The sequence below is a fragment of the Cupressus sempervirens genome, chromosome 6 (genome assembly GCF_028749045.1).
Source record: "Cupressus sempervirens isolate cs-2001-9-10 chromosome 6, ASM2874904v1, whole genome shotgun sequence".
NCBI classification, from domain to species: Eukaryota; Viridiplantae; Streptophyta; class Pinopsida; order Cupressales; family Cupressaceae; genus Cupressus; species Cupressus sempervirens.
In genome coordinates, this window is record NC_143123.1 from 618,218,258 (window position 1) to 618,243,744 (window position 25,487).

Consider the following 25,487-nt stretch of genomic DNA (forward strand, 5'->3'; position numbering starts at 1 on the left):
CACTACTTTTGCTCTACTCGGTTAACATGGCTAACTCGGTTAACATTGTCTTTCTGCTTTACTCAGTTAACACTCCATGATTGGCTCGGTTGACATTGTCTACAAAGTTTTTTATGTGGTGCTTGACAACAATGCAACCAACCAAATGATTAAGTGTTTTGCACTAATTGACAACTAGTCTAGCCATAAGGTTAACACTAGTATGCATATTGAAACACAAAATCTATTGTGCTCCACTAGACAATACAAACACAATATTTTACTTATATTCTTTCTATCTCAAAGGTAAATACTATGAATCACAAAAGAAAAAACTATGTCAATAATCATCGATGAATGTACTCCCCAAATTCTCCCCTTGCACCCTAATATATTTTCCAAACATATTTTCCTTTTGGCACAACCATTGGCCCTCATTCGGGTGCAATTGCTAGTATGTATTAAATTTCAATATTAGGTATAAGTGAGGACTAACAATTTCTATAACTCCAATCAAAATTTGGACAATTGCTATGACTTGGGAAGGGGAACATATAAGATGAAATATCACCCCCAAGTTGTTAAAAAGAAAACTCCAAGAACACCTTAAACTATAAAGCAAACCAAATACCAATTGAAACAACATAAATGAATAAATCCAAACATAACATTCAAAACTTCTTGTTGGAAAAAATCAACATCACAAAAAAATTATCTTCAGGGTTTATAAATAGGCACTATTTATCCAAATAACTTGAGTATCAACTCACTCTACCTCATTGTTGGCTAGAAATGCCATGAGGCGCCACATCTGTGACCTCACCCAACTGTTTAAGTAGGGATGCCTCCATGGCATTTCAAATTTCATCATCACTCTTTCATGTTAAGAACATATTCGTGGTCTTTGACCCTAGAGCCACACAATTGGCAATAGATGCTGCAACAAATGTTTCAAATACAATCTTACTTAACCACCAATATCAAACAAGAAAATACCTTCAGGTTTTAGATTCATTCCAATTTAACCCACAACATCAAGCAAACAAATACCTTTAGGGTTTATAAGTAGCTACCATTGACCTAAACAACACAAGCATTAACCTAATCTTGTCATCATTGACAATAAATGCTACAGTGGCCAATGGCGTGTATCAACTAGGTGAAACTACCTCCTCTCCTTGCTGTCACACTTGACCCACATGCACCCATGATAAATATAAATCATGTCGCCCTTGTCATCCTCTTGGTTGACATGTAGATTAGAGCTATCATATTTCGACAACCCATCAGTGTTATTAGTTTGTTTTCCGAATTTGATTGTGTATACAATTTTTGCATTTGCACCTTGATGATGGATTACGTAGTGCGATCCAAAATGTTGATGATAAAAATTGTTTACACAATCAAATCCAAAAAAGAAACTAATAATGACATGTAGATGCCAAAACTAGTCATGAATGACAGAGTTTTGGGCAACCAAACAAGACAATTAAATGCGAATAACAATAAGCGAGAAAATTTTAGACTTAGATTGAAAATGGTGGGAAATAGAATAATATAATTAATTTATAAACATTAAAGTATTAGTGTAAGAATTTTCTCTCTATATTACATAACACATTTGTTTGTATATTAATATTACATTGTATAATTTATAATTATTGTTTGTTCAACATTAGGTTAAAAAAATGAAGTTTTACTTGATAAATTGTTCAAGCATTAGGTTATATTAAAGTAAAGACTAGGTAATAAATTGACTACAATGAATAGGGACTTAGAGAAGTAACATTTTGAACATTTTTTTCTATGATGTATAAAAAATATATTGATGGTAAAGAGCAAAACTTGAGTTATAAAAAGTTAATTAGTTTGAGATCCCCAAACTAAGCATTTATGGTATTTTAAAAAGTTAATTAGTTGGAAAAAAAAATGTCATAATTGTTATAATGAAGTTTGAGATCCCCAAATTAAAATACGTAAGAACTAGATCCTCTTTTCTGCTATATAATTTCCTAAAGACGTGTAATCGTCCCTAAAATGACACTTAATTGGTTGTGCTAGATACCGTCGAAGAATTTGCGGATACGTCTACTCAGTGCACATTCCATCGCATTTCTTTATTAACATAAACCACAACGCAATACGTCTTCGGATTGTAGTAGATTAAAAAATAGGTACTGACCACTAATTGGTAACACGGACTAAGATGTCAAACCCAGCTGGACCATCCATTTTCACCGTATGTTTAATGCTCCTCACATGTGATTGGCGTGCAATATTTGCGGTATGAAAATGTTTTTCACGATTTTATCCCGTTAAATGGGAAACTGATGGAAAGGGCCAGGTGAGCTCGTCTCTTCCGTTAAATTTTGTTTTCAATCTTATAGAAAAACATCAGCGACTTTCAGATCTCCACGGCAAAAAGGCAGCACTAATCAAATTACGGAGAAATTCAGCAGCAGAGGCAGAGATTGCAGAAAATTCAGCTTTGAATTGAGATTGAAGAAAATTCAGCATTTAACTGGTTGTTCGCTCCAGAGGAATTGCGACACAAGTAAGAAAAGAGCTGCGCTACTGTCAATTACGGTAAGCGATCCGTTCCATGCCGTTTTATCAGTTTTCTGACTGTAAATTAAATTGAAGTTTTAGGTTAAGATTTAGAATGCAGATCCGAAAAACTCTTAGAATTTCATGAAAAAATGGAAGATTTACGATGTATTTCTTCCTTGTGGCGGGATCTGAGCATTTGCCCTACATATCTCCTGATCTCTGCAACGAACTTTTCCCCAATTTGCATTGTTTTCGAGCCAAATTACCGTGCAAATGTTCGCCACTTAAAAGCACACAATTGTCTCCGGATCTGAGATGTGAACTGTAGTTTTTGGGAAGCCATATGCATTTTTTTAATGTGAAGTCATCTGATTTTTAATATAGGGTTTTTCTTGAGTATTAAAATTGCACTTTCCCAATCTTATTAGATTTCTACAATCTATTAAAATTTACTTAATTATTAATTTGAATTTATGTGAATCTAGAATTTTCCCTTTCAAATAGTAATATTCAAACCCTAAAATGTTGACTCTTGTCAACTCGTTATCCAGCCTTCACTACAAGTTTTTGTGGACAATTTTAAAATTATGGAGTGTCACAATTAAAAATAGATGTATAATTGGCGTTGTTATACTTTTATACAAGTTATTATATATAAATATAATATTATAAAGTTTATTTATATTATTTATTTTAAAAATATTGTTAGTGCAATCTAATATGTAAAATTGTAAAATATAATTTTAAAATTTTTTTTTTTAATATTTTGATTTAGTAGATTTATATTTAAAAAGTATAATTGATATAAAATTTTAATTTTGTAATAAGTATTACAATTAATAAATAGAGAGATTTTTTCTAAGGTCAAATTTATTGATCTATGTTTCATAAATAATCATTTACCTGAACCTTTTCTCATCGAATAGATGAAACTTTTTGATATAGCATTTAAATAAGAGTTCACATGTTGAGCTAAAATTAAGATCATGATCTATTAATGTGACAAATTGAAATATTAATAGATTTAATTAATTTACTACAATATAATCGGCTACATTAGACTTTTTGATATATATCTATATTTCAAAAAGTCTAATGTTGTAGCTGATGATATTAATTGTAATAATACCATAGACTATTATAGATGAAGACTTAATCTCAAACCTGACTGATGTTTAAAACAACTAACTGTTTTGAGAGGTGGTTTGGACAAATTGTACTGCAAAGTCTTTTAGTAATTAATTGTGTATCTTTCAGTGAATACAGTATCAAAGAAATCATCTTATCCGATTGTAATAAAGAAAGATATCTTTTTAGTTTGCTCTTTGCCGCACACCCTACACTGCCTAAGATTTTATAGTATCCATCATAACAAGGACACTAGATTTTTTTGACAGGTTATGGGTTGAATCGTGGTGGACTTCCCTTGCTGGGATTTGACATTACAATGTCCCACACACTCCCTGTAATTCCTCCGCACGTTTCACACACTCCCCGTAACAAATCTCTACTTGTTTCAGAAAACAAATACTCATCAAACAAGTCAATGCTCTGGCTATTGCGGAGCTGTGAATATTCATTAGCGTGTGCATTTGCATAGAAATCGTTGGATTCGCAGCGGAGGAAGAAACCATTGTAGATAACTATTCCTCCGGAGAGATTCGAGTAGTTGCAGATTTGTTCCTGTGCGGCAATGATGCATTCGATGAAGGAAATCGATGGACCAATCCCTAATAAAGTAAATGTGACTTCGAGACAGAGTGCCAAATTAGAGAATGAGATTATTGTCATGAAGAGAGGAGAACACCGTAAATCGGACATTTCTAAACCCAAAGGTCAAACATGGTATTAATTCAGGATAGACTTGAAAACAGAGCAAACCATAGGGCATGGCACATACAATGGCCATGCTCCTCATTTGAGGTTGATACAAGGCAACTTTGGGTACCTATCCTCGTGTCAATATAAAGTATCTCATTCAAACAAAAACAAGTTGAGTTCCTCAATAGGATCGAAGGATTAAGAAATAAATATACTCGCAGCTTGTGTGGGTCATGTATAAGAAGCTTTTTGTCACCCAACCAATGTGTCACAGACATTGAGAACATCATACTCCAGATTTATAATGGGTAACACTTGTGTAAAGTTTGGGAGGAACATTGAATGTGTTTGAAATAATAGTCCCAAGTTTGGGTTTTGAATTTGTTTATATTTGTAAATTACATCACCAGAAATCAGACATTAATTATTTGAAATCAGAGGTTTTATGTATGAGTTTAAAACTTGAAAAACAGATTTGAAGTACATTTTCAAATTTGTTTAAATGATGGTATGATGTTGCGTTTTGATATGCTGTATCTAGAATGCACCAGAGTACGTCCCTTTAGATCTGCGAATATGAGCACAATCACCACCAGTGATAACAAGGCTAATGCACCAAACTCCATGGGAATTGAATTTTTTTCTTGTTACTGCTCGTCAATTTCCAAACTCCTCTATATTCCCGCTCATTGTCAGTGATTCAAAAATATATTAGAAAATCTGATATGAATTTTGAATTTAATGTATGCTTTTATTTTGTGTATGTGAGAAAGTTCAACAACCACTACATCTCTTTGGCCTCCTTGATATAGCAACACCAAAGATAGATAGTAGGAATAATTGTTGCTCTTCTTAATTTGAAGAAATGTGTTGTACTCTGGATAATTGCAAGTCACTCACTAATAAATTTGTAGCAATCATTGGCATGCGCAACTGTGTAGAATATAAAAAGAATTATAATGTCAAAATCTCATGCCTTACCATTTGAACTCGATGCCAACAACACTCAAAGCCACGAGTTGCTTATCTTTCCCCTACTTCAATGCCCTGTGCACTAGCGAGGAGGATGGAGGATGTTGGCATGTGACAAGTGATGCATTTTGGGACAACAGGGTGCCTGCGCAAGTCATTGTATCAACCCAATGAATGTGGGATATGCTTCGCCCTACAAGGGAGGATCGATCATGGCAAATATTGTTCGTTATTGTCTCTTTGGAGGCACTAGCAACATCTATCAGGATGAAATAGATCAATCATACGAGATGCTCATACTATAATATCATAATAGCCATTTTTTATGAACACGTGTAAGTACATTTTACTTTTACTAAAGAAAAAATGATAAGTTTATCTAATACCCACTCTAGTATAATTTAGGCTATGTTGCATGTTCAAGCCTATCTTTTCTATTCATCTACATGACCAAGTAATTTTTTGTTAATGCGTTTAAAGGAAAATTAGACAAGGGATTCACTATATAGATACTTTGGCTCAATTAGTCTAGTTTGAATTTATGATTTGAATTAGAACCATTTGCTTTAGTTCAACTATGTTTACAATATCCATTAATTTTGTGCATTCCATAGACACAACTTCTCCTCTTGTTTTCCATGCAATTGAATTATATCAAATTGCATTTATTTTTAATAATGGTCCCTACTGGTGAAAACTATTTACTTCTTGTCGAGATGAAAATTATGCAACATTACGATGAACTCTTTGCAAGAAAACATCTAGACTAGAATATTGAAAGAAGAACAAGGTGAAGGAACATTTAACTGTTTCCCATATATAATTGTGTGATTTTTTAACAAGGCATGTTAGGATACTAGAAAATAAATGTTTAAAGAATAATTCAAAGAAATGATTTCTCATCGAATGTACCGATTTCAGAATGTTAGTATATACATTAATATGAGTACAAACATATAAATACTCTAGTTTATAACATACAATATTATAGCTTGACAATAAATCATTAACATAAACTTTATATCAAAAATATATTTTAAAAAATGATTAACACAATCAAGCACAATAGATAAATAATATGGACGGTTTAAACATCACATACCATGGCTTGATTCCTAAGTTAAAAAAAGTGATAAATAGTCAAAGTTGACTTACTTTTTCCAACTAATATTTCCTTTAGTGTGATGTTCAAGGGTGGTAGAAATAATAGTGCATAATGAAGTCATTCATTAAAGAGAATGGGTACAATTGAGGCTCTATTTTTTCATCTCCTATGTTGTTAATTTGGCATTTTTTTTTATTTTTCACATCATGTTTATAATAATTGCAGATAAAAAGTATGAAATGGTGAGTTGGTTAAACATGTAGAAGGGTTGTGGATTTATTATACCTGACAACATCTAGAAGGATCTATCTTTTTCACCAGTCATCCTTTCATGATGACAACTTTCAAAGCTTACTTGATGGTGAATATCTGGAGTTTATCGTGGAGAAAAGAAATGATGAGCATACCAAGGGCATAGATGTTGGGGATGTATGTAATATAATCGATCATCCTCTAAGACTATTCCATTGGTGTTTATACACTCACAACAATTAAATGTAACATAGCATGAAAATAACCATCACCTAACTTAACAGGTTTATAATGTTCTTTTGCAGATCACACTATACCAGTTTCAGAGTCCACTACAAATAGTAATCTTTGATGCATTAAATTTTTTTCTTAATAATAAAGAAAATCGAACTTTAATATTTTCATTTTTAAAAATATATTAAGATAGTAAAGGAACAAGGAGTGCATCGACTCTCATAAGAGTACAACTTGAGAAACACAATATTCATCTCTAATGGCTCTAACACGATACACTTAGTGACTATCAACCATAAAGTTACACTACTTTCAATCATATACATCAAAATAAAACTTCATCAGGTATATTAACAATAAGTTTTTAAACTAGCCAAAACACGAAACAACTAAGAAGGAAAATATATTAAGTCCCAAGCACCAATAATGTTGTTGTTGTTGTTGTTCTTAGCATTATCAGAGTCATAAGCCCCACGAGTAGGATCCACATCCAAAGGAGCGTATGGAGTAACCTCCCAACTTGGACCAACATGATCCCACTTTTCTTTGATGGCCTCATTCTCTTTCTTTATTGTCAATAACTTTTTACTTGGTGAGTTGGTTTAATGCCTCCAATTCTTTCTGATTGAGCATGTCCTTATAAGTTTTAAAAAATGTGCAAATTAGATGTTCTCCTTGTAAATGATCATTGCACCTTCTCTAATGAAGATCATGAATTTGTCCTTTAGGATCTCAATAACAACAAAAACATGTGACATTATATGAGTTTGAAGTTAAACTCAACAAGATCCCTCCTTCTATTTTGAAAAACCTCTCCATTTGTCTTTTCCAAAGATACTAAATCACTTCTATAGAAATGGTAAACCATAACTTGATTAGTTTGAGATTAAAAGCGTCAAAATAACTGGTTAGGACGTCATGCCACGATAAAACAACATGACCATCCCAGATAGTTGGCTTCCCAAAAAATAATGACTAGATTTTAACAACAAATTTGCACTCTAGAAAAAGATGCTCAAAAGTTTCAGGCCAATTACAAAGAGAGCACATCAAGGGCTCAATACCAAGATAGGACAAAATATACCCAACAACCAACTTTTTGAGAATAAGAAACCATATAAAATAATTCTTTTTAGGATCTATAAGAGAATGCCAAAAAAGATCAAAATAAGAAGTCAAAAAAGAGATAGACCAGTTGAAGTCCTAGCTCTGGTTAATGCTTCTAATAAAAACTGAATCATCCTTCATCATATTATAAAGCTATCTAGTGGAGATATAAAAACTGGTTAATGCTACTAATAAAAACTAAATCATCCTTCATCATATTATAAAGCTATCTAGTGGAGATATAAAAAATCATAGTACCATTAATCCATTGCAATTGAGTAATAAAAATATCACTATCATATAGTTTCACTAGAAAGGAACTATCCATTGTTTTAGTGATCAAAATACATGTTTTCTTTAGAGAGGAAGGGAGGCCAAATTTCTCACCAACTTCCTCCTAAGAACCTAACCGGTTGTAAACCAAAAGATCCTTAACCAACATATTCCCTTTGGCATTCCAATTTTTAGCATAACAACATTGAGTAAGGGCAAGAGGCTTAAGATTCAGGGAGACTCCCATGATAAATATCTATCAAGGACAGCATATGCATGAGATTTATTAACAATTTCTCTGCAACAAAGAAGCTTCATCACTTGACACCATGCCTTCCATAGGAATGAAATATGGAAGATCCAAATATTTTCATGCCTTCCATAAGGAATGAAAGATGGAAGATCCAAATATGTTTATGTCAAATTGCCCAAAAACAATATCACTTGTAGGACATCTTTCCATTGTTTATCTTTTTTTATCCTAGACCTAAAAATATTTTTTCTAATAAAATTTTCATGGTTCATTTCCAACCAAGGCCTTGATAATCCATCTAGCAGCAAGAGAAACACCATACATTTTAAGATCTTTTAATCCCAACCCACCAAACTTACTTTAGGTCTGTAACACTAATCCTAGCTAGCACAATGCCTTTTTTTCTTACCCAATCCATCAAACCATAAAAAGTCTCTTCAAATATCTTCTAGCATATTGAACTAATAATTGGCAAACAACCAAGCAAATAAGTAATATATTGCATAAGATGACTAATGTTTTTACACAATTTGGACCCTTAAAGCAAAAGATAATAGTTGAGGTTTCCATTTTTTATGCTTGTGTTCAATCTTAGAGAAAATCCAAAACCACATATCCTTTAGTTGAGAAAATAATGCCCAAATATCTAACAATGTAAAGTTGGAAGAAAAGTGAATTAAAAAACAAACTATGTATGCGACTGAGCCTTATATTATTTAACTATTTTTATTTTGTTTTCCTCTTTTACATTTCCTTTTATATTATATTAGATGTTTAACAAGAAAAATATGTGTGGGACTATTATAGATAGACTTACACCTTTTTCTAAACTATTGACGTCCCTCTTGCAACTCCTTCGAGTGCAAGTGCTAGTAAATTAATTAAATCTATTAATATTTCAATTTGTCACATTAATAGATTATGATCTTAATTTTGCCTCAACATGTCAACTCCTTTTTAAATGTAATTAACAAATTTAGGAATCAATTTATCCCACTTCCCAATGTTTACTACATTCATTCTAATATAAATTATGCTAATTATATATAAGTGACTTCATAACCTATGTGAAATTTTCTCTAATAATTCTTTTTCAAGAATATCAACCATAAGGAATTTACATTAGTCACACTATAATTTATAGGGGTTCTACTTACAATTTCTTGAGAGCATCATTGCATATTTTTACAAGCAAACTAAACTCTATGAAATCAACAATTTATATACACATTTACAATTATTGTAATCTCCAATTTATATTATTTTGCATAGAAAACAAGAGTAGCGACTTTCTAAAAAAAATAACACACTACAAAATAACTTGTTAACTAAAATTTAATTATTGAATTTTGTTTGCTTATCTTATCATACTTTAAAACATCTCCAACTAAATGTTAAAAAAGACGTTTTTTTATTTTATTTATATTTTGCATAATTCTACTTTTTAATCTACTTAATCTAATATTAATTCACTATAATTATCTACTAACAGTATTAATTCACTACAATTATTTTACTAATAATTTTTTATTATTATATATATTTTAAACTACCGTATTACAAAATTAACAATCTATTAATTCAAATAATCTTATAACTAGTCACGCCAAGTACTTACTTGCCACCATGTGTGGCACTTGTTTATCTTAAACTAAAGTTTGTTTTTGTTAGTGATGATGAACAAATACCAAACATAACACCAATGCAAATAATAACAAGAGACGCAATGCGTCATAGTTCCTGCGTAATGCATCATGACTGTAGAGGTGTAGATGAGTGAGAATAAGGTTAAATAGTTCTAAATTAGCACTGCGAATGCATTAATTTTTGCCTAGAAATGCACTTGTGATATGATAGGATGGCTCATATTTTGTTGTTAAGTTAAGTTCCCGTCTTATATTATTATATCTTTGGGCATTTAAGCCCAAGAATAAGAGGCCAAAATCCCTAATATGGCACTAAGTACTTAATATCATACTACAATCAATACCTATGCTTTAGACAAATTTGCACTAGACAAAAACTAGGATATAGATATAGATAGGGATAAATAGTTGTATGGAACAATAACAACATAAACATGTATGTAGAGGAAAAAATGATAGATGATATAGAGGAGGAAGAAGAAGAGAGAATAATAGTAAGATAGAGTGATACCAACAATAGTTTTGTGTGTATGAGAGAGAGAATTAAATACAATTATTTTTCTTAATAAAACAAATAGTCAAAATAAAATCATGATTATAATAAAAAATCAAAATATATTATATTTTAATTAATGAAACTAAGAATTTAATTTTTATATGAAAACTCACATTTGAGAAAAAAATGCAATCTATTGAAATATAAAAAGATTTTATAAGTAAAACTAATAATTGTTTAATTTTACACAATTAAAGAAGATTTACTATTTAATGTTTTGTATTTCCAATTTTTCCATAAAATAAAGTAATTTTTAATTATGAAATAATATCTATATAATTTAATATGTACATTTGTAAATAATAAATAGACGTAATATATATAAATTCGATGTTAATGAATAAATATGATGTAATAAATAAGAAATAGAATATAACTATTTAATTTTAATACATAGTTTATAAAAACTTAATAATAATTTATATATCTTTTAGAATTGAATTATTTCTTTTTTGTGGAATATATCTTTTAAAATTGATTTTTTTTGTGGTTATTTTCTTTAATATGCTTTTTACTATAATTATTAATTTAATATTAAAATATATATTTAAGTTTTAAATATATTTAAACTATATGATAAATTGTTTAAATAAAAAATAATAATAACAATAATAATAAATGATATAATTTTTAATTTGTAAAACTTATCAATTATACATATTACAAATAGTATTATAAAATATAATTTAAAAATAATATTGTTTAATTTATTTTTATAAAAGTAAAATGATAGTAATAATTTAACTACTTTTATTAAAAAATTAAGTTTTTTAAAAATTAGAAATTCAAATACAAAGATATAATATTTAACTCTGTATTTGATTAAAATATGTGTATTTGAATTTGGGAAGAAAAAATAGATAGTGATAATTTATTTTTGATTAGATATTCATTTGTGAGATAGAAGATAAAAATGATTGTTTTTTAAAAAGTTAATCCACTTGTCACAAATATGGAAAAGATAAAGTTGTAATTAATGCATTGATAGATTATTATAAATCAATGTATTTGCAAAGTGTTTGAAAAATGTATATTTATATGTAATGAAAATTTATTTTACTCTATTATTTTTACTCCTAACCAATTGCAATAAGGATAATTAGCTTTTTTCATATTTTAAAATCATAGATAAATATATGAACTATAGTAAATACATGTCAGCTGAAAAAATTCTTTCATGTGATTGGTTGTCTATAAAGTTTTAATTGCAGCAAACGGATGCAATAGTATCCTGCCTACGCTAAAAATCAAAATCAATGAAACAAATTAAAACCTCCACATTTAATTGATTATAATAACAATTTTAAATAGTATTATAATCACTCCTCTTTGCATCATAGTATATTTATGAAACTAAAATACAGGAGAGATGACAATGTTTGACTAAATCGTGGATTCAGTGGCAGAAACGAGTTGAAATGTCCGCTCATTCCGAGAAACTGTATGGATGGCATAAAGTAGGTATCTCAATACGCCTTTTAAAAGAACAAACCAAAAAGACCACGTGAAATCGCGCGGCCAATTTCAAATAATGGAATTCGCCGGCTGCGTACGCTGATTGACCCCTTTCCCAGAAAATGAATTGCAAATACAATTTATATCTATTAAGGAAGCACGCTGCAAAGAAACTCGAAATTCACAAACAAGTGGACTGGGTAGAATTCTTGTGACCGAATACCTCATCCAGCGTTCGAGTCCTCTGGCCTGCCAAAAAAAATCCACAAGCGCTCGCCTCATATTGACTGTAACCGGTGAATGAGTGATCTACGCGTGATGTATAAAATATGATGGATAAGCTAACCAGGTACAAGATCCTGAGAAAATAAAATTCCTCAATTAGTTCAAGGACTTTTTTCATATAATTCGCAGTTGTGATTGCAATTATTTATCTTGTGTCGATTGCATGTTAAGGTCTATTTAGATTTATGTACTGGGCAGAATCCCTTTGCGGGATTGGAGGAGGACGATCCTTGATTTGAAGACGATGTTAGCATGAATTTGCGTTCTGAGATTAAAGGGTATTTTAGGGAGGGCTTTTACATTTAAGGTTTCCTCTATTGTATTTCCTCAAATAATGCTACAGGCTAACTTCACTTCATCTTTGGGCCGTCTTTGATTTTGATCCCCTTTAGCCTGTGATTTTCGGTACTTAATGCAAAATGGAAAGAGGGCAAACTCAGCTCAGTTTGGAAAGGAATTTTAACTCGTGAATTATGTCCTAATCCCGTCGAAACTAATATCAGTGAATGGAAAATGCTGTATAGTTTAGAAGTTCATTTTGGTTTTATATGTTTCTATGTTTTAATTTCTGTCACCAGCACAGAAAATTATGGTAGCTCCCCTGCCTAAAAATAAAAAGCCTACAGCATTACAGCTGAAAATCTTGTTGAAACGAAATGAAAGCTGAAAAACTTGTGAAACGAATTGAGATTTTTAATGACATTGTTGAGAACAAGCAATTTAAGGGATGAACGGTCTCAATTTTGAGACATTTTCAAAATTTTAATAGATCTTGCTAAAGCATTTGGAGTTTTGTTTAGCACATTCAGATTGTTTTCATATAAATATCATATCATTGTAGGATCTTGAAGATAAATTATAAAGCGACGTGTGTAGCTTTCATGCATCAAAAATATCAGAAATTAAATTGTCCCACCAATTTTCAACGGCCATTCGCTTTGTTGCCGTTGCTTCACGCCTTTTCTGGTGACGGAGAGTCCGCTTTTGATGGAAATGGTGGATTGACTATATGCAATTAGCTTAAAGTACCTTTTAACGGAAAGCAGGAAATATTTGTTATGAAAGTAACTTTCACCAGATAAACAGATGAATTTGGCTACCTCGCCTTTTCCAAAAATAATTGCATCTATTCTGAAATAGGACGAAATGAAAGGGCGTTCAGCGTTCTGTTATCTAAGGCGTTATCTAACATGCGCGTACCCTTATGAAAACGAAACCCGAAAAGCATGAAGAAGCTTTGGAGTAAAAAAAATAGTGAAACGTTGCTTCGCAGGTTTGAAGGGGAACGCGCAAACTGCACTGCTGGAGGACGATCTAATCCTAGCATTTTCGAGGAATTAGGGAAGAAAGAAAAGGAACGGGGGAAGAAACAGAAGAAAATTGCCCGCATACAACCGTGTTCAGATAGTTCAATTCGCTGTCATTGTCTATTTGTGTAAGCGAACCATTCCTTTGACCCACTCCGTGTCTTCTTGAGTAAGATAAAGCCTCGTGGACTGCGGATTACCCTAATGTGTCTTGCATTAAATCTTAAAGAACTTTAAATAGAATATAATTTGGTCGGTGTTTGTACGCGGTATTTAGTTGTGCTACGAGATGGTTTCTTCTTTTCATTTCATCTTTTAATTGAAGTTGCGAGGATGAGGGTTTTGATTATTTCGGCCCAGATTCGAGTTCTCCTGCACAAAAGTAATACAGCTGCTTGCCGGGTTTACCATAGCTACTTCGCTTAATAACCTTACTCCATCGAATCGCCTTGATTATTTGCATTAAAATATATGACTCGGTTCATCAGGTACAGGAATGGAAGAAATTTGTTGTTTGAAATAAATTAATTCTCCTGGTTTGTTTTATTGTTTTGGCTTGGTAATTAACTGCTTGCGGATTGTAAATGCGTAGCTTAGAATAGATAGAGAAAAATATCTTCATTGCATCGGCATCCAGCTCCACCTTTCCCAAATCGTAGTTAATCTCGCTCAAGCTTTTGTAAACTTCGTGGCATATTGTTGCCAGGCTCTTAAATTTAATATCTTCGCTTCTCTGCTTATTAAATTCTCAAAATATCTTTTACATATAGTGAGATCTGCCAAACTCATACGTGCGCTCATTTTTTTTCGTTTGGTTACTAAATTTAGCTTCTCTCTGCTAGTCACATTCCTAAAATGGAGAAGCTGTAGTTAATCTCATATTGGTGATGTTTATATCGTGACGTTCTTAATCTCAACATCTTTTTGCTTCTGGCATTCGTAAAATATCTGCAGAATGGTGATAAACATATAATACGTCTCCTAGGGGTTCGATCATGATCTCCAGTTTGAAACCCTGTTGAGATACTAGTTGTGCACATTCCATTTGACAGAATGGATATCACTTTTTGTTGTTCATACAATATATTCGATGTTGTATGCTATTTTTAGATTAATTTGTCCAGTCAGATAATCTTCCTAATATTGCTATTAGTATTACTACATATATTGTCTTCTTTGCATTTTCCAATCTGTTTTTAATTGATATACTGAGAAGGTCCATTGATATGGAGCTATATATTGATCAGGTCCATTGAGATGGAGCTGTAATGATTTTATGTGTGTAGTGTGTGTGCATGCTTACATATATACATGTATGCATGTGTATCAATGGCATATTGATTATTTTGTCAGATAACCCTTTTAGTATTCAATTTGCTTTTTCCACTAGTTTTTGCTTGAAGCTATAATGAGCTATTCCTGGACACTGTAGTTGACCTTATCTACAACGTCCATTTTGAAATTATACGATTCCACCATTAAATATAAAGGTCATTTTCTCAATATAATAGCACATGTACTTGCATGCATATATATCAATTTTCTTGTAAGTTTTCGGTTAGATTGTCTTTCTAGTATTCAGTTTTGACTTCCAACTAATATCTCCATGAAGATATAATGAGCTATTTCTCCACACTGTTGTTTACAGCATATATGACGCCATTGTGAAATCATACATGTCCACCATTAAATACTAAGATCATTTCCTGACATAATGGTTCTCATCTGGACATAAATTAATCCCTATGCCTTTAGATTGAGGGTATATACATTTAACATCTCTGCTACTGAATACCTAAGGTAATTTGCTAGACTGGAGATCACTCTAATCACTGTCTTTTTACCTCATTTTCTGGTTTGTGACACACCCAGTCAGATTAGCTTAATTTTCATCCCACTTTGATCTACTTCCTCCATCGAGTTGTAATAAGCACAGATTCCAGATCAGATCCAGATTCCAGATCATAATGGATCTGATCTGTGAAAACATCTATAATGTCGAGTCAGAAAGAATATCCTTGTGAGCAGAATCTGAAAATCATAGTTAGAAAGCCCAGTATGATTGATATGCTTTTCTTTTTTCTAGAATAGAAATAAATCCTTCACATTTATACTTGGGTTTATCTGCTTTTATTTTTCCATTTGTTTGCTTGAGTTCATCTCTTCTTAATACATTGCTTTCAGTTCATAAGCTTCTCTTCCATCCGTTTACTGTTAAATTTCTCTGCAATTGATATACTGGTGGGTATATATGTGTGTGCATGGTTAACTCATTTTCTAAGTTACCGGGGTTTGCACCTAGACCCCCCGGACAACCCCAGATTTGAACTAGTCTGTGGTTCGGGGCTGGTTCGCTGGGTGGTCCGGGCAGGGTTTGATTTTTTCCCTGCTGGTTCGAACTTCTTGGAACCCAGTTTGAACCCGGGCAGACCATGCTGAAAACCGGCAAACCAAGTTCAAACCATGTGAATTCTGGGCCCCGCGGATGGCAAAAAAGTGATTTTTTTGCAAAATTTATTAACTTTTTGGCTTATACTAGATGATTTTGAAGAATTTGATGCCAATACCATTGTTGCTGCTGCTGATCCCATTGGCCTAAGCTCTACTGCTGAGTCAACTAATGCCAAAGAAGAAGAAGATGAAGATGCGTACGAAGAAGAAGCTGAAGATTGAAGAATCTAGAATATTAATAGACTTTTATTCCATTAGTTGAACAATGAATGTGAAACAATGATACTTGAACTTGATGCTATGCTTTATTTTTAATGTTTTGAATCTTTGATGTTGAACTTGTTACTTGAACTATATGATGATATGATCACTATGATTGCAAGTTTATGGTGTTTTTGACATTTTTTCGTTTAAATGTGTTTATGCAACCATGCTACATTCTAATTATAACTCATGCTTCATATATATATATATACCATGTTTTTGTCCTAATGAACCCAAACCCCTTTTCAAAATATTGACCTACTTGAGAACCGGTTCTAGAACTTCAAACTTGGAACCGAACTCGAACCGGTAACTTAGCTCATTTTGATACAATGGTTTCAGTTCAAATGTGTTTTTAAAAAAATTAATATAGTGATGATCTCCATTGAGCTGCTATGAGCACCAGAGGCATACTTGTATGCATATACATGATACTGGGCACATATAATACCCCCAAATAGGGGTAAAGGAAAGACAACAATATCTCCAAAAATAAGTAATAGAAAATTCTGAAATTTTTATTTTCAAATAGATAAATAATAAATATTCAACAAACTCATATCTATAAGCAGAATATTTTTTGATTTTCCTTTCAGTTTATAGAAATTTCTGAAAATAAAAGAGTTACAGAAAACACACTAAAACTGTTAAGAAATTTCAGAAACAATTCACAATTTTTTTTCCGAGACAAATGTAACCATCAGTTTATAGCTTAATGCTTAAATACTCAGAAAATGCCTTGGAAACCCTAGTCATCCTTGCCAATGCCCCCAGAAAATCAGCACTGAGTCTCACTAAGACATTACTCTTGCCCTTGCTGATTCTAGCTTCAAAAATATTCAGGAAAATGCAGGAAACTTGTTGTAGGTTGTCCAAATCTAATCCTGATATCTTTGACTTACACCTCCATGCTCTCTGAAATGGTGAAACCAAATATGAATAGGCACCTCTGAAAATAATATGCTAGGGACTCAAACGTCCTAGTGTTTCATCTGATACACACCCTAAAGATTAGGGGGAGCCCGTATGTCTCTCCAAAACCAGGTTTACTTAGGGGTCTCACACCTCTAGCTAATAAATTGCAGCAACAATAGAGAAAAGTCTGACCACAAAATGAGGTCCAAGAGAACCCTAATAGGTTATATAATGACTCTTAAAGGAACAGTTTAGTATCACCCATAGATTAATGTCAAGCTCAGCCCAATGCTCCAAATGAAACCATAAAGAAAGAGCCAATAGGATCCTTATCTTCCAACTCTCCTCACCCTTTTGGCACATGTTTAATAGAGTCACTTAAAGTACATGTCTCGCGAGTCATCAAACTCAAAATGGGGGAAATATGAATTCTTTAGGCTAAGAGTCACTTAAATTGCATAAAAATACATGCCACAACTTATGATTAGAATAGAGAACAAGCCGAGGGTGCTGAAACCAATGATGCTCTGAGCCCTCTTCCTCTTGGGTGTTCCAAGGAGAGGACAACTAACGCATAGTTAAGCTTCGTGGCTTGAGTTGGGGACACTACAGTCCTCCCACCCTAAGAATTGAAATATGAAAGAACTGTTTTAATTTTGGTTTTTCTTCATATCTATAAGGGCACCAGTTCTTTTTGAATGCATTCCAGATATTTGGACCATCCCAAGCTTTTCATTATGATATAGTATCTCTTCAGATTGTTGTTATAGGAAGGGGATTGATTTTGCCTATACTATTCATATGATTAATCATTAAAATATGTTGCTTATGTTCATTTTGGTTATTAGATGAGTCACTTGGAAGCAGTAATGTGCTATCTTTCTTATTTTGAATTTGTCCACTTAAATTCAGCTAATGCTTCTTTCATTGGTGTACATATAGCAAGACAAAGGTGCTCTGCACAAAGGCAAAAATGAACTTTTCATCAAGACAACCCTTGACTGCTGATATTGATGAAGCTCAACTAATTGAGGACACGAAAATTCCGGATTATTATTTGGGAGACTTTAATGCACCAGTGAAGGAAGGAATAAAACCGCCCAAATTCCCTGTGCTAGTGTTCATCAACTCTAAGAGTGGTGGTCAGCTTGGAGTGCAGCTTCTTACTACCTACCGTGGTATTTTGAATCATTCTCAGGTAGTACTTTAAGTCATCACTAGACTTGTAGGAGTATTTTTATCTTATGCTGTGTGCAACCAATGAGAGATCATCTTTGGTGATAGTGCATGATTAGTATATGCCAACTCTCCATGTGTGTGTCAGAGACCTTCCTTAAGACTGAGCTTGCCTTCAAAGCACTACACAGTTGCATTACTAGAGCGTGAGAATATGATAGCTTCAAACTTAAAAGCAGCTAATCAACAAATAATATATAGCTGAAAATGTATGTGTAATTTTGCTGAGCCATATAACATTTAGGTTCTTTTGTGGACATCATAAAGAGGTTGTTTCATTTTGTATTGTTGACTTGCACTGTTTATTTTTGTTTGATTATGAATCTTTGAGGTAGTGATTCTTTAAATTATTTGCTTTCTTAACATCTACTGCAGGTCTTTGATTTGGGGGAGAAATCACCAGATCAAGTATTGCATAGATTCCTAGGAAATTTAGAAAAGCTGAAAGCTCAAAATGATGAGGTTGCAGCTGAGATCCGGGCAAATTTGCGAATAATAGTGAGTATTGCAAATTTATAGGTCAGAGTCTTATTAATATAAAAGAATATGTGACAAATTAGTACCATCTACTTTAGAAAACTGTTTGAATCTCCTTTGAGATTGCAGGCTGTACTTTTGTTTAATTTCTGTTGAACAGTTTTTTTGTTTTTCTAAAAAATGAACATTGCAGGTTGCAGGGGGGGATGGCACTGCAGGTTGGCTTTTGGGAGTAATCAGTGACCTCAAACTTGAGAACCCACCACCAGTGGCTACTGTTCCATTAGGCACAGGAAACAATCTACCTTTTTCTTTTGGCTGGGTGAGAGCCATCTGTTTACTTTTACTCATTTATATTTAACCACTAACCGCTGCGCAGACAATTGTAATTAATGTAATTGATACGGAATACATGATGTAGAGACCATATTTTAGAAATAATAGAAATATGTGTTACAAAGCTTTTTAACCTGGTAAAGATTGCAATGATATATTGGTTAGGTTAGGAATCCAGTCATGTACTCTAAAGTTAAACTATCATGTATTGTTTTCTTTAGGGTCCTTACAAATAAGTTCCATCAGTGTTTCACCTTTTATCAATGTCGTTATTGTCATGACTCACATCATGGGCTTTAGTCTTTATTGATAAAAGCACGTTTCAACCACAAAAGAAATCCATTTTCCCTGTATTCCACATGGATGTGTTTCCAATGGTCTATATTTTCTCCCTTCTATATCTTGTGTTTGGAAAAGCTCCAGCCATCCCAATATAATACATCAAAATGGCACATGAATACTCCCTTACAGTTTTTTTTAAAGTTATTGTGCAACTTCATTTTCTATGCTCTTATAACATCTTCTTGTAAATGCCTGCCTTAAGAAAATGGCATGTGACTTCATTTGAAGCCCAAGAAGGAACGTTAGAATCAGGAAATATTATTATTGTTACTCTATACATTTTGGTTGTTGATATGGCTCCAAACAAGTGCAGCAAAGCCTCCAACTATTGACTTTTGTCTTCTAGGTTCTCAGACAGTTTTCAAGCATATAGTTGAACAAAGGATTTTCACAAAATTATGGCATTTCTAATTATGATATTTGCATGCACACCTTTGTTATTCTTTAAGAAAGCAATCTTGTCATTGTATGACACTAAAAGGCACTTATTTAAAAATTTTAAATTTGTCTTTGTGGCACTTATCTTGTGATATAATTGCTACAACTCTGCAGGTTTCTTAGAAATAGCTAGAACAATGAATTTTACATTTGGAAAAATTTCTACTTCTTGAGCAATAGCATTTTAATTTTAATCCCAAAGCTCCTTTGTTAGTTACAATTTTACTGGTTGTGCTACAGCTAAGCTACTTGTTTGTGTAAGGCACAAGAGAAAAATGTGAACATTTTCTTCTCTTGCCTTAAGACATGAGTGTGAAGGAATATATTGAGGAGTTTTACAAGATGACAATCAGATCTAGATCCCGAGAGATAAATACGGAGAAGGTGGCTAGATATATTAATGGCCCGAGTTTCTATATTTAGGATGAGATGAGCATGTTGAGGATTAATACAGTAGAGGATGCTTATCAACATGTACTGAAGACAAAAGATAAGGTAGGGAGGAGACAACAGAGAAACCCTAGAGGGAATGAAAAGCTAACAAGTAGCAATAGCAAAGAAAAGTAGACAGTTGAAGGTGTGTCGAAACCTAAGTGGAGGAAAGAACCTGATCAGAGGATACAAAGAAGAGGAAGTGGCGACAAGGAGTTTAAGGGTACATGTTTCAAGTGTGGAGAGAATGGAGATAGAGCTATTGAATGTCTTGAGGGATCTAGCAAAAGAATGGGCAAAAGGAACTTTGTGGCACATGAGGAGCAGACAATTGGGGCACTTGAGGGAAGTATGTTGGAACTTGAGATGGGGGATTCTCTTATGCTTAGGAGAGTACTGATGGAGTAGAGCAGAGAGGAGAGTGAACCTTCATAAAGGAGGAATCTGTTTAGGACTATAAAGTTAGAGTGGATAGTGCAAGTACTAATAATTTGGTATCAAAGGAGATGGTACAAAATCTTGGTTTGAAGAGGTTGAGACATTGATGAAGGTACGCTCTGATACCACTGACAAAGGGCCACACCACCCTACCAACTCACAACCAAGAATGCAACAATATGAAGACAATTTTATTATACTTGAAAATCCAATAGCAATTACAATAACATGTCTGTAAGATCTCTCAAGATCCAATCCAAACCCAAGCTAGTCCAAATCTGCACTCTGGTAGAAACCTCCAAGATCTCAAGTTGTGCTCGCAAGCCACCAAGCAACCTCCTTGTTTCTAAACCGCAGCCACTAGCTCTTCTCCAACTTTATCCAAGATCCAAGTGTAAACTGCCTCACATTCGGCGCTCTGTCCACAGACTCAGGAAAACTCACTCTTCACTTCCTCCTTCTCTCTCACAACTTCCAAGCTTTTCAAGCTTCACCTTCCACAACTTTCACCTTTCCAAGTTTTTCTTCCAAAGCTTCCACTTCTCAAGTTTCTCCTTCTCAAGCTTCTCCTCCTCGAGCTTCTCCTCCTCGAGCTTCCCCTTGAGCTTGATTAGAAATGCTCATATGCCTTGCTTAAATAGGCACTTACCACCCCATGCATGACTTATCCACAAGCTTCTAGAATTCCTCCACAACTTTCTACAACTTCCACAACTTTCTACAATATTCATAACTTTCTAGAATTCTACCCACACACCTCGATAAATGGAATGACAACCATTTATTTTTTTGATTTTTTTTCTATTATGCCACCTGTGCACCTCGAAAATAGAAATCCTCTTTTTCTTTCTTTTCTCCTTTTTTTATTTTTTTAATTATTTCTCCTCTAATTTTCGTCACTTTCTCTCTCCTCCAGATTTTTTTTTTTCAACTTTTTTTTTTTTCCCAATAATTTTTCATGCAAGATGCTCCTGCATCAGACATCTTGTCCTTATAGAGAAAATTGGTTTAAAGATGATCATATGGTGGAGGTGAAAGATAACTGTTTGGTGAACTTCAACATTGGGCCTTTTAAAGATGAAGTATTGTGTGATGATGTATCTATAAGTGCTTGTCATGTTATATTGGATAGACCTTGGCAATTTGATAGAGGATCTATTTATGATTGCAAGAGGAACCTGTTTACAATAGAAAGGGGTGGACAAAGATTTACTTTGGTTCCCTTGAAGGAAGAGGGGAGAAGTGTAGGAACTTGAAAATTGTGAAGAGTTGCCATGCAGAGGTTATGCTGAAGGAAGGCTTGGATCTGAATAAGGATCTTATGATTGGGTTAGAAAATAATAAGGTACCGAATAGTGATAGAGGTAAAGTTGAGCAGAAGAAGACTTTGGTAGCTGATCAAATGGAGTCTTGCAGCAGAGGTAAATCAGGTGCGCAGAAGAAAAGTGGTGGCTGTAAAAGCTTCTTACTATCAAATGCTGATGTGGGGCAGGAAAGAAAAAGTGTAGAGCAGAAGAAGTTGAAGGATCCGGTAGAAGGTAGAGAAGAGTTAGGAAGGAAGAAGGATACAGATAAAGAAGATATTTGGATCAAGAGTGAGCATAGGATTTACATCTTAAATCCTGTCAGATGGGATTTATAAACATTATTCAGGAAACAAAGACTTATCTTTTGAATGGCATCAGCTTTCCTCTTTCTTGATCAAAGAATAAAAATTCAAGCTAGTACAAGATTGAAGATTTGACCAACACCTCCAAGTAACACTATCAAATCTTCAACACTTATTCAAATTCAAAACAACAGACTCCTAGAAGTTTGAACAACAATCTGGACACACTAAGATCATACCTGATCTCTTAGGTTCATATGGATCAGCATATATAGATCCTAGCATCTTGCATTAAAACTTTTAGAAAAACAATCCTTAAGATTTGACATTGGATTATTTATGAACATCAACAACATCAATGTTTGCAGCAGCAGCTTGATGTTTTGGTTTTGATAAACAATCACTAGCAACGTGACCATAATTGTCACATCTGAAGATTTTAATCCTGGAAAGATTCTCTCTTCTTTGGATCTGGAGATGAATTAGATTCTGTATCTGTATATGTCTTAACATCTTCTATCCTCCATTTGCTTCCTTTCTTTTTAGATGTATGAGCAGCAAGAACATGATATTCTTCATTATGAGATCCCCACCCAATTCCTCTTGCCTCCAATCTGCATTCCTCTTGAATATAAATAGCTCTAAAATTATCAAAATTAGGAAGATCATTTCTCTCGCTGATACCTTGAATGAAGGATTCCCAAGAGTGGGGAAGTCCATTTATGGCAAGCATGACCAAATCTTTAAGACTTTATCTGCAAAAGATTCTCCAATTGCACTAAACTGATCTCTTAATTCTGCAATATTTATGTAGTATGAAACAGCTGATTCTCCTCTAGCCATTTTAACATGCAAAAGTTCATGCCTCAGGGTTAGAGCTCTTCTAGTGTTGTTGAATTCGTACAAGTTCTTAAGAGTCTGAAACATCTCTTTGGCTGAACTTAACCTTGAAATAACGGGAACTAGATGATCCTTGACAGAATCAGTCCATATCTTCTTGGCCATGATGTTATTCTTTTGCCATAAACCTTTCTCAGCTTCTTCAAAAGGTTCTGCTGGATCTGAATTCATATAATCAGGAAGATCATTCTCTTCAAGTGCAATCAGAATCCTAGGCTTCCATGAAGAGTATTTTGAAGAGCCAGCTAATCTATCTTCAACTTTCAAGTCATTCACCATGGTTACATGAAGAGAATGAACAACAGAAGAGAAACAAATAACACATAACTGAATACTTCTAGTTCTAGATCAAATTTTCTCAGATCCGCTCTGATACCATGTTCAAGTTTTTTGAACCAGAATAGCTTCACATGTAATAAACAAAAAAAACTCAAAAACATACACAAACAAATGGCACCATCCTCCTACCCAAGGGGAAAACCCAGCCACACCCAAAAAATGGATCCTTTATTCAAGTATATCAAATCAAATATAAGAGGACCTCTGTCCCTTATTGAAATATTCACCATGCAATGATCACACAATTATCAGAGATGGCACAGTTCTCAGATAAGAGAAACTGATAGTGAAATAATGTTGCTTCTAAATACTAATGCTACTTGCATAAGTATAAGACTATTCAACCTCATATGATCATATTACCAAAAAAATGATGCTGTTGATCAAAAGCCAATTCAGTGAGATTATCACCCCTTGAGAAACACAGAAGAAAAGTTCACACAACATACAACTTCGAACACAAAAAACAATCAAAGATACCAGCGGTCTTTGATACTTCAATATAGTGAACTGACATCGAACAGATGGCTACCGTCAGTCACGAGTCTTGAGAAGCATATAGAGATGTTGGTTACAATCATATGAAGATTCTTGAATGGACATGTGTCAGGAAGACTGTCAGCAAGGGATGAATTGTATCCAGAGAGTCTTGATGGAAGTCGTGAGCATAGAATAACAACAGCATTGACTCCCTTGCCTGTAGACATATATAAAACAAACGATGGGACCAAGCATCACATCAACAAAAGGAAGAAAGGTCTCCAGAATATCAATCAAGAGCTGTTATGGAAGCATAAAATATGAAACTACACCAACATTAAAGGATTGTTGACAAGAAAATGAGAACCGTCCACTAAGAAAATAAACAGTCAATACAATTAAAGACATCGATGACAATATGCTCTGTCAGCAATACAAGAAACCACATAGGCTCTTAAGATAGAATAAATGACAGTACATATTACCAGCATTTTCATAATATGTGCAGCCTTGTCAGGTTTCCCTTTCTCTTGCCCTCTCATTTATTTTCCGGGTGGGTTGGTTTAAGTGTTGTCATGACGGGTAGGTGATAGCTCCTAGCTTGGCAAGGATATCATGTTTTATTGATGATCTTCTCAGATAAAGGATATACAAATCTTTCTTATTTCAGCGATTCATGGAGCAGTATGTGCAATCCGGAAAGACATTTGGTTACTAAGGGCTCTGCAAATTTGGAAGATCTCCAGGTGATCAAAGTACCATTATATCTTATCTGATATCAATAAAGGTCTCATTTCAAATAAGTGACCAGATTTGAAGGGAAGTTTTAAAGTTTGAAAATGCATGAAAGACTTATCTTCTGAAAATTTCTCAAAACAAAATGGCTTGTGAAGAATGACACATTTGAAGAAGCCGAGCTCTTAAAAGATATAGCTACTTGAATGTTACAATTTGTACATGTATTACATTGTTAATGGTGCTGAGATTCAAGAACGTCTGATCAATTGATTTCAAAATTAAATTGAAGTGTGGGAC

The 25,487-nt window shown here is 33.4% G+C and overlaps 1 protein-coding gene across 4 annotated transcripts in view; it reads left to right on the forward strand.

Moving 5' to 3' along the window:
• The first annotated feature begins 2,125 nt into the window (after positions 1-2,125).
• The window catches only part of LOC149553763 (diacylglycerol kinase 1-like), a 58,628-nt gene continuing 35,266 nt past the window's right edge, over positions 2,126-25,487 (forward strand). The window contains exons 1-4 of one of the 4 annotated variants that reach the window (XM_089789123.1): positions 2,126-2,565; positions 18,368-18,623; positions 19,037-19,159; positions 19,332-19,460. In XM_089789123.1, the coding sequence (XP_089645249.1) occupies positions 18,399-18,623; positions 19,037-19,159; positions 19,332-19,460 (477 nt within the window). In that variant the 5' untranslated portion in view covers positions 2,126-2,565; positions 18,368-18,398. Of the gene's footprint in view, positions 2,566-12,228; positions 12,553-13,454; positions 14,284-18,367; positions 18,624-19,036; positions 19,160-19,331; positions 19,461-25,487 lie in introns of those variants that run through there. The other 3 variants (XM_089789121.1, XM_089789120.1, XM_089789122.1) reach the window with 3 other exon arrangements.